The 10,385-nt window shown below is 40.1% G+C and overlaps 1 protein-coding gene across 1 annotated transcript; it reads left to right on the forward strand.

The window, feature by feature from the left end:
- Positions 1-7,801: 7,801 nt before the first annotated feature.
- LOC113029420 (monocyte chemotactic protein 1B-like) lies at positions 7,802-9,826 on the forward strand. Its single transcript, XM_026180283.1, has 4 exons — positions 7,802-7,921; positions 9,293-9,419; positions 9,496-9,554; positions 9,648-9,826. The coding sequence occupies exons 1-4, from the start codon at positions 7,804-7,806 to the stop codon at positions 9,716-9,718; spliced, it is 375 nt and encodes a 124-aa protein (XP_026036068.1). The 5' UTR covers positions 7,802-7,803; the 3' UTR covers positions 9,719-9,826.
- Positions 9,827-10,385: the final 559 nt, after the last annotated feature.

Below are 10,385 nucleotides of genomic sequence, written 5' to 3' on the forward strand. Positions count from 1 at the left end.
GTCCCCTATTGATTGGGAGGTTAGTGGTTCGATCCCTGGTTCCTCCAGTCTGCATGTCAAGTATCCTCGGGCAAGATACTACCCAAAGTCGCTCTTTGATGCATCCAGCAGAGTGTGACTGTGTATGAATGTAGTTAGGAAGCACTCAGTTTAGTGGAACTGATTGGGTGAATATAGCATGTTGATCTGAGCCACCAAAGGGCCATCATTCTTTGTGGTACGTGAGCCATGTGTAAGCACATTGTGTGGGTCAGATCCAGGCCATACCAATTTTGCTATGAAGGAGGAAATTAGCTGTGAACATCCAAATCAATTTTTCCTGAGGATATTTAGTTTCTGTCAGAAACCTGAAATGTATTTCTGAAATGAGAAGTCATTGATCTTATAATGTGCACACTGGAAAATTAAAACTGTCAACACAAGACTTTATATTAATGTCACACCATCAAGCATTAGTAAAGTATTAGTAAATGTGTGTGTCTGTTGATAGAGGTTTTATTAATATTTATTTCATATTGTAATTCATGGTTAATTCAGAGAGTTACTAGATCCTAGTTAATTATTTTGACCTCATCTAAGGTGAGACCTATTTTTGCCTTATGAAGCATTTATTAATGAAAAAGTACACTTGAACAAGTGTCTGCCATCTTCACAACAGAAAAATGACACAGGCAAAGCACAGAGATACAGAACATACAAATAGTTTATGTCAGGTGTAAATGTAACCCACCTGAAGTTTGCAGAAAACTGAAATGAACTTAAGAAAGTCCAGACATGATTTAGCATCTGAACGATGTCCAGTATGCTTACAGTTATAGCTGGCTGATATTTCTGCAGGGAAATAAACACCTAGTTAGAGCCTGGAGTTCAGTCAGAGAATGATGCAGAACAATTTTAAGGTGTGTAAAATGGTTTTTATGATATTTTTATTTCAACATTTCAAAAACAAAACACAATATTTTGCGTGTTTTTTGCCGTTCTCGATTTTGTATATGGTTGTTTCTGTCTATGGTTGCTTTGCACCTCGTAACCAGTTTGATTGTGTAGTAAATTCAGTGTCTTTGCTGTCTTTCCACATGTTTGTACATTTTGAAATGCAGTCGGAGTTGTTTTTTATGTCATTGTGCTGTCTGTGTTTATTTCGTGTAGTCTCGTATGTAGTATGTTTTTATTCTTTTTTTGTACATGTTCCCATTTTGCTAACATATCAATATTAAAGTCACACAAAAACAAAAAGAAAGAGAGAGAAACATGTTGGTACATCTCAGGTTGGCAAAGTTGCGTCTGAACAAACCACAAGATCTGATTGCTCGGAACGTTTTTAGACTTGTGCAAAATGTTTGGAAAGGAAGCGTGATCATTAAAGACAGACAAAGATCTAACCAACGTTGTCACTTTTTATTTTTATGATTTTTAAGCATCATAATTGTATACAATGTTCTTAAAGGAATTTTCCAACCACTCGTTCATTAAGCAGTCACAGACCATCAAATTCAGAAAGATATTTCTCGCAAACCAACTTCCCACACTCAAATAATACACACAGAAATACATGAAAAGTTTTTGCAGAGAAAATCTAGAGCTCCCCTTTGTCTCTCTCTCCTCTTCAGTCACTGCCAGAATGACGAAGGTGTGAAGCATAAAGTCTGTGGTGAAGCATCGCTGCCTGTCTGCTACATCAGTGTTTTCTTTAGCCTCACCTTTAAAGTCTTATTCATACCAGAGAACTTTCTTATTGTAACTTTATTATAACCTTTTTCACATTAGTAGATTAGGATTTTTACTCTTACCTGTAGAGTAACCCTGTATTTTATTCTTAGCGTCGACTTTCATGAAACAAATTGTTTTTAAGGGATCTTTATTTTTAAATGGAGTTCCAGCTTTTTCCCCTGCTTACTCTGTGTTTATGTGATTTAAAAAAATAAAAATAAAAAAGGTGTCTGGCACAGCTGTGAGTCATCATTATATTGTGCCTCTCCTATTTCAGACAGACGCATGCTGGGACCAAGCTGTGTAATTACAAGAGCTGACCGGGCAATACTGTACAAAGCAGTAAACAGTGTTAATAAAGAAACGTGCATTAAATGAGAAACGCTGTGTCCATGGTGCATGAGCTGTGTCCCCTACACTTTGGATGTCAGACCCACAGCGTATGCAGCAGAATGAAGCAGAATGGGTGGAGAAATACGCATCCCTTAACCCTTGGGATGGATTGATCTGGGTTTAATAAATTGTGTGGACAGTGTTTTGGGAAGTATCATGACAGGTGGTGTCTGTGCTGTCCTCAATGGTGAGCCAAGATTATCCGACACTGTACAGGGGAGGGGGGGGGGGGGGGGATACAATAGAAGCCTGCGTGTGTCAGACTATATGTGTTGTGCTTCCACAGTAGCTGCACCATTACACTGTCACTCTGGCTTCTTACATTACTGGTATAGCTCCAGCACTCTCTCTAGCACTGTGTTTGTATTGTTTCTTGTATTATATAAGTCTCATAATCATACAAAATGTGCTTAAAGAATTTTTCCAACGACTCACACCATCAAATTCAGAAAGATACTTCACAAAAAAAACACTTCTTACACTCAAATAGTGAAAAGAACAGGAAATAAACTATTGCTTCTATCTTATCTTTGCTTTACCTAGAAGCTTTCTAAGTTTCATTAAGACAGAAAGTAAGATAAATGTACCTTTGTACTACCATGTCAAATGTAAAATGAAGAAAGCAAAGTTAACAAAAACTGGAGAAAAATTAAACTGGAATAACCAAATAAAGTATTCACGGAAGAGGATTTACATTTATTAAGATTATGTTAAAAAAATCCTTTACTTCCCGAGATGCTCATTCACCATCTTCCTGAACCACGTTCTGTTGCAGTTCAACCATCGAATCAAAGATGCCAATGCCAAGATCGCCCAATGGTATCTAACCTCACAACAAATTGAAACAAATGAGCGTGCTGTGTGTGCAAAAGTGCGACAAAAAATGTCTGTCCTTTTATAAACTACACAGTAGCGCCGGTCATTAGCTGCTAGCTAACTGGGTAAGGCTGTCATGGGTCTGTAGTTCTGTCCAACTTTTTAGGGAACATATTTCATTTTAAAGTAAGTTCCAGGGATTTTTCCTGCCTTTCTGGAGGACTTATATTTCACTAAAATGATCCTTCAGCACTCTCAGCAGCAGCAGCAACCCCCCAGCAGCAACATTGTAACCATCAGGCAAAATATAGGCTACGTTTGCTTTGCAATCATCGCCGCCTGATGATGGTGATATAGCACGATGTGATTCAGTATAACATTCGTGATGAATGCAGTTTGCTGTTATCCAGTCTGGTTCCATGTGCCCAATTTTAACTTTGAAAATCATCTCTGCACAGCTCTGCTCTGGCTCTCGGAGAACAATTTTAGGGTGTATTAAAAAGCTTTGGGCCATTTTTATTTACACATTAAAAACCACATCACAACATTGTGCGTGTTCTTTGTCTTTTTTGACTATGTCCATGGTTGTTTTCTGTCTGTCGTAGCTTTGCACCTCTTAGCAGGGTTGTCTGTGAAGTCATTTTGTATCTCTTTTCTGTCTTTCTACATATTTGTAGGTTTTGAATTTCTTTATTTTTATTGTTTGTGGAATCTTTAGTAATTTAAGTTGGATTTTTATTCTCATTTTGTGCATGTACCCGTTTTGATAACCACAAACCACTAACCGACTCATACAACATATTTGGAAAGGAAGTGTGATCATAAAGACTGACAAACATCTACCAATGGTGTCATATCTGAAAACTTCCTGGCACATAGATGAAAAGAGTTACACCTTCCTATTTTGAGAGGAGCTGAGGAACCACATGGTTTATGATACAGAGAAAGAAATTTGATTCTGCACACTCATATTATTTATTATGAAACCTGCTTGATATTTTTTCAACCATTATTAATGGTTTCGTTCATATATTATGAGATGTAAGATTAGAGTTCATTGATCCCACGGTGGGGAAATTTGTAAGCATACAAAATGTGAACTTTTCAACCACTCATTCATTAAGCAGTCACCCCATCACACCATCAAATTCAGAAAGATACTTCACAAAAAACCACTTCTTACACTCAAATAATAAAAAAACTGAAAAGAAACTATTCCTGTTATCTTATCTTTGCTTTACCTAGAAGCTCTCAAGGTTTCGTTAAGACAGAAAGTAAGATAAATGTACCTCCATACTACCACGTCAAATGAAGGAAGCAAAGTTAACAAAAGGTGCAGAAATATTAAACTGGAGTAAACAAAGTAACCAAATAAAGTATTCACGGAAGAGGAATGAGACAAAACACGTTTTACATTTATTAATATTATGTAGACAGGTACACTGAGCCTTCCTCTCGCTGAGCTGTGGGCCACGTGGGGAGATTATCTACAGTGAAGAGTTACAGCCTTTTATGCATGTGCTACTAGGGAGGATTTAAGGCCTGGATAAAAGTCTTTTATCCTTTGCATCGGGAAAACAGTTAAAATGAAAGTGTGGACTTTTTTAGCTAGCTCCTCATTTTACAGTTCTGGACTCAGCTTTGCAGTCTCATACATCACAGCTGCCGGCAGCCTCGCCTCTGTCAGTGGGCCCCAGGGTGGCTGTGGCTACAATGTAGCTTGCCATCACCAGTGTGTGAATGTGTGTGTGAATATGTAAAGCGCTTTGGGGTCCTTAGGGACTAGTAAAGCGCTATACAAATACAGACCATTTACCATTTAAATCAGATGCTGCACCGTTTTCTTTTTTTCCTCATTTATTCACTTTTTATCAACACGCCTGTACCACAACATTCGCTTTCCTCGGAGCATCATTCCCCCCTTCCTTCTTTTACGTCTGTCTGCATGTGACTGACAACATGGTGCGCCCATCAAACTACATTCTCTACCTGCATGGATTCTCAGCAGAACTGGCTGAAGATTCCGTCTCCCTGATGGCACAAGGAAGTAGTTTGTTCGCAAACAACACATTACTCCACTGCAGACCAACGTTGTGTCCTCTATGCTTGTTTCTAGTGTTGAGGTCATAGTGAGAGCAATGTTTTACTCTTTCTTTTACTCTTTTACTCTTTCTGCAGCATTTTGGATTAGCTGAAGGCTTTTCAGTGAGTTTTTTGGACATCCTGATAATAATGAATTACAGTCGTCCAGCCTGGAAGTAATAAATGCATGAACTAGTTTTTCAGCGTCACTAAGAGACAGGATATTTCTAACTTTAGAGATGTTGCACAAATGGAAGAAAGCAGTCTTACATATTTGTTTAATATGTGCGTTGAAGGACATATCCTGGTCAAAAATGACTCCAAGGTTCCTCACAGCGTTACTGGAGGCCAAGGTAATGCCATCCAGAGTAGGAATCTGGTTAGATACCATATTTCTAAGATTTTCAGGGCCGAGTACAATAACCTCAGTTTTATCTGAATTAAGAAGCAGAAAGTTAGCGGCCATCCAGGTCTTTATGTCTTTAAGACATTCCTGCAGTTTAACTAATTGGTGTGTGTTATCTGGCTTCATGGTCAGATAGAGCTGTGTGTCATCTGCATAGCAGTGAAAATTTATGCTATGTCTTCTAATGACGCTGCCTAAGGGAAGCATGTATAATGTAAACAGAATTGGCCCTAGCACTGAACCCTGTGGAACTCCATAATTAACCTCAGTGTGTGAAGAGGACTCTCCATTTACATGCACAAATTGGAGTCTATTAAATAGATATGATACAAACCACTGCAGTGCAGTACCTGTAATACCTACAGCATGTTCTAATCGCTCTAATAGGATATTATGGTCAACAGTATCAAACGCTGCACTAAGGTCTAGCACAGGGGTAGGCAACCTTTTTGATGACGAGTGCCATTTAAAATTTCCTCAGAAGTCAGTGTTCCATATGATTGCATTAGCAATAAATGTAATAATGTTCTATATTAACAGTTCACACTATATAGAACAACTTCATAGAATTATATTTGTTTGCAGATGTTGGCAGCTATCAGCGAATAGTTATCAGCTATTTTAAAACAAAAAGAGACACTTTTTATCCATAACAAGAACTCCATGAGAGCAAACAAACTGTACAACAGAAAATGCAAATGCTATTTATGGTCTCCTCACAACAATGATAAGAAAAATAAACTAAGCCAATATGGCATGTTTGTTAATACAGGGATACACATGTTAATCTGATCTCTGGTCTCCTTGCTGTTCACAATGCACACAGAGCTCTCCCGCTGCCCGCTTAACATTATCACAACAACAACAAACACAAGACCCATTACAAAATTTAAGTCGGCGGGGCGTGATTGCAGATGCCGTGCAGGTGCGTCCGCCTTCCCTGCACAGCACCGTAGGCCCCGCCCCACTACAACCTGTTTCTCCATCACCTGTTCAGCCCTGATGATTCAGTAAGGACATCTCCTGGTTTCATCTTCATGTTTCCCTCTCACCAGATATACAAACCAACATAATTACCAACAGCTTTTACAGCTGTGGCTCCAGCAAACATCAGCTGATACTAGAAATTAATATTAAATAAATTCTAACAACAGCTGATCAAGCTTAAAAGTGCTGCTGTTGTTTAGCGCGACATCCGCCGGTTTACGCTTTCTGGCGCAAAGTGAGCGATAAACAAACATGAGAGAAAAGCCGATCAGCTGATCAGCTAGCTAGTACGCAGTAAGAGTTATTGTAACTGACTGTAAAAACTCAGCACAACGAAAGTAAACTCCACCTAAACTTGGTTTATATCTGACTCAGATAGACTGCAGGTCATAACTTCTTACCTGAAGTTCAGTTCACCTGACACTCGGACCAGCGGCCGCCTCGGGTCTCTCCTCCTCTTGCTTCACCTTTCCCTCACCTGCTGGCCTCCACCACTTGCTAATGTTACTGAGTCTGTGGAAGCACCGCCATAGCCACCACCAAACAACTGAGTTAGTTTTACACACCAGCCAGCATCTGGCCAATCCACCACCTTTCATTGTTTATAACGTTACAAAAAAAAAAACAAACAAACATCGGCTCATAAAAACAAAAAATCACCATCGGCCCACCGAGTTAATGCCCAGTATGATCAGTCCAGCTATGGTCGTGCCATCAGTTAACCCTTCGCGTGCCTAGGGTTGCCGACCCCTGATCTAGCTGGACAAGTACAGAGATGAGTCCACTGTCAGAGGCCATAAGAAGATTATTGTAACCTTCACTAAAGCTGTTTCTGTGCTGTGATGAGCTCTGAAACCTGACTGAAACTCTTCAAATAAACCATTCCTCTGCAGATGAGCAGTTAGCTGTTTGACAACTACTCTTTCAAGGATTTTTAATATGAAAGGAAGGTTGGAGATTGGCCTATAATTAGCTAAGACTGCTGGGTCTAGAGATTTTTTGAGCCAACATCAAAACATCAAACATCACATAGGGAAGACAGGTCGGAATAGGTAACATTTAAAAAAATAAAATAAAATACACAACATCGGGTACAGGAGGAGAAAAAAAGGACTCTACTCAGATGAGTGGGTGGTTTAGATTCGTCAATAATCACAATGCACACACTGTTGGCATCAATCAAGCTGTAGACCATAAGACATGTCTGTGCATTTCCTAATGTGAGGCTATTTCTCGGAAAGCTTTCAGCAAGCAGTTGGCGGTTTGAAATATTAAAGTTTCTCTATTTAGAGGCGGAGGTGTGATTATGATACAACCACACACACAAATAAACACGTATTAAAATAACCCGCCGTCACTTCTTTTTCCTGCAAATCTTCCTACCCTTACCAATAAATATCCAAGCACTGATGAACTTTTTGTTACAGCCTGATCAGCAAATCGGACCACCGGTCAAAATGTCTGTGAAGATCCTCTCCATCACTCTCCTCCTGCTCTCAATGTGTGTGTGCTGCCACTCCTCTGAAGGTAACTGTGCTCTTACTTTCCTAAAGGACAAAAAGAGAGAAAGTACGTAAAACTGATTACACCATTGACTAAGGCGCCTAGCTTTCTTTGGTTTTATTGGAAATGACTACTCTGTAAGGACTCTCATAGTTTCTTTTACCATTAATCTTTATATCAGTCACATTCTTGTTGGTTAATCATCATGATATTTAAAGTATACATATTATGTATGAGGGTGAGAATTTCGGCCATCCGGGAGGGGCTCAGAGTAGAGCAGCTGCTGCTCCACATCGAAAGGAGCCAGCTGAGGTGGTTCGGGCATCTGACAAGGATGCCCCCTGGGTGCCTCCTGGGTGAGGTGTTCCAGGCACGTCCCACCGGGAGGTGGGCCCCGGGGCAGGACACGCTGGAGAGATTATATCTCTCGGCTGGCCTGGGAACGCCTTGGTATTCCCCCGGATAAGCTGGAGGAGGTGGCTGGGGAGAGGGACGTCTGGGCCTCTTTGCTTAGGCTGCTGCCCCCGCGACCCGGCCTCGGATAAAGCGGATGAAGATGGATGGATGGATATTATGTTTCCATAACTTACTATGCTGGCACAGTGTGCAGTGGTTTCTTTCAAGCTAATTCACTCTGTAGGCAGATGTTGATGCTGTTTCTGAGTGAACAGGGACATAGCCTCAGTTATAAAAGTAACTACCAGAATAGTGAGAATATGTGATTCACAACTTCAGAAAATCGGACTCATGAAGCTGTTTTTCATCAAACTCAAACAATTATTGCACACTTTCTGTAAATCCAATAAACTTCATTTCACTTCTCAGATATCACTGTGTGTGTCTCCTATATGATATATTTAACTGACATTTTTTATTGTAACAACCAACGATTTATACAGGAAAATAATGACTATTAACAACGTTACCCAAACTTTTGTATCCCACTGTATAATGATAACCACTGCAGCCAAAAAGAGTGCCTGACGAGCCAAGTTGTCAGTAAGCTGTTAAGGCTCGTCTGTACACTGTGTTCGTGTTTTCCTCCGAAACAATAAGTTACGTTGGAGCAGCCTTTCAACGCCTCTCTCTGTCTCTCACTAGCAAAGTTGACCCAGACAACAAAGTAAAGCTAGTTTTTGGCTACGAGCCCGACACGGAACCCGATGTATTGGCCAGAGGTCCCTTTACTACGGTTCGGAGCTGCGGACCTGTTTTATATACGTGCGGCATAGTTTTCTATGCGAGATCACTGCAAAAAGTACCTAATGTTGGGAACAAAAAAGGCCATTAACTTGCATGACTAATATTTGTTTAATGGTCACATTGGCATTCACTTTGATTTTCATAAAGACTTTTCTCAATCCAGAAATTAATTTTTAACCTTCTTCCTCTCAGCTCATCGTCTTCCTACAGTACCGCGACCATGCTGCACTAGCGTCACCCAACGCGATTTGAGCACTATGGTGATGGGACAAACGTATCGTGAGCAGGCTGCATCAGGTCGCTGTGTGAAGGCTATAATGTAAGTCAAAACATGTTGTCCTCCAGAAAAACATAAACACATACAATCTGTATGACCTTCTCTCTTTTATTTCCAGTTTCAACACAAAGGAAGGACAGCTTTGTGCTGATCCAAACGCTCAGTGGGTCAAGGATCGTAAGTCATAGAAATACAGACACACAGAAATACACAAAAAAAATATTTGCAGAGAAAATCTGAAGCTCTCCTTTCTCTTTCTTTTCTCTACAGTCATTGCCAAAATGATAAAGGTGAACCAGGGAAGCACCTGTCTGCTACATCAGTATTTTCACCATCTTTAAAGGCAAGATGGTGAACTCATTGGAGTTCTGGCTTTGTGTCTTTTTTCTTGCTCATATATGAATTTCTTGTTGTGTTTTTATGTGTTTACACAAAGTACATTTTGGCTTTAAAAAACTACATGAAAATAAACTTTTGTTTTATAGCACCAGTTTGTTCTTGTTTTTTGAATGCACACCAAATTCATAAAAATATCCTGATACATTCCCAGAATTAGATTCCCTTGGTGTTTTCAGTTGAGCTCAATAATCTAGTATTATGCACTTTTATTTGAGTTACGTTTGCCCCTTAGGGGTCCTGAGACGGATTGGCACGGGTTTAACAAACTGGTGGGACAATCCTTGGGGATATGCTTACGATAGCTAGGATGGTATCTGTGCTGTGTTCAGCAGCAATGCCAGGCTATCCGACACTTCTACTGGGGAAGTAGCACCAGCCCTAATGTAGCATAGCCAACTCCCATTTTGTAATGAAGGATAGATTGTACAGAGTGAGGCGTTACACTCCCACTGCAGAGAAACACACCCAGTTTTTGGAGCCTAAAGCCCACTGGGAATTAATCTTCCAGGCAGCTCATTATAACCTGATATCTGGTCACAGAGGATATGAGAAAACTCTGGATCGAGTTAAAGGTCAATTGTATTGGCCAGGCATTCCAGGAGATGGGTG

This window comes from Astatotilapia calliptera, chromosome 9 (genome assembly GCF_900246225.1).
Source record: "Astatotilapia calliptera chromosome 9, fAstCal1.2, whole genome shotgun sequence".
NCBI classification, from domain to species: Eukaryota; Metazoa; Chordata; class Actinopteri; order Cichliformes; family Cichlidae; genus Astatotilapia; species Astatotilapia calliptera.

What these genes read in the sequence shown, in the direction of transcription:
- LOC113029420 (XM_026180283.1), top strand. Translation starts at nt 7,804, where the DNA reads ATGAACTTTTTGTTACAGCCTGATCAGCAAATCGGACCACCGGTCAAA. An exon ending in CGCTGTGTGAAGGCTATAAT is followed by an intron (nt 9,420 to 9,495) that starts GTAAGTCAAAAC and finishes TTTTATTTCCAG; the next exon opens with TTTCAACACAAAGGAAGGAC. An exon ending in CGCTCAGTGGGTCAAGGATC is followed by an intron (nt 9,555 to 9,647) that starts GTAAGTCATAGA and finishes TTTTCTCTACAG; the next exon opens with TCATTGCCAAAATGATAAAG.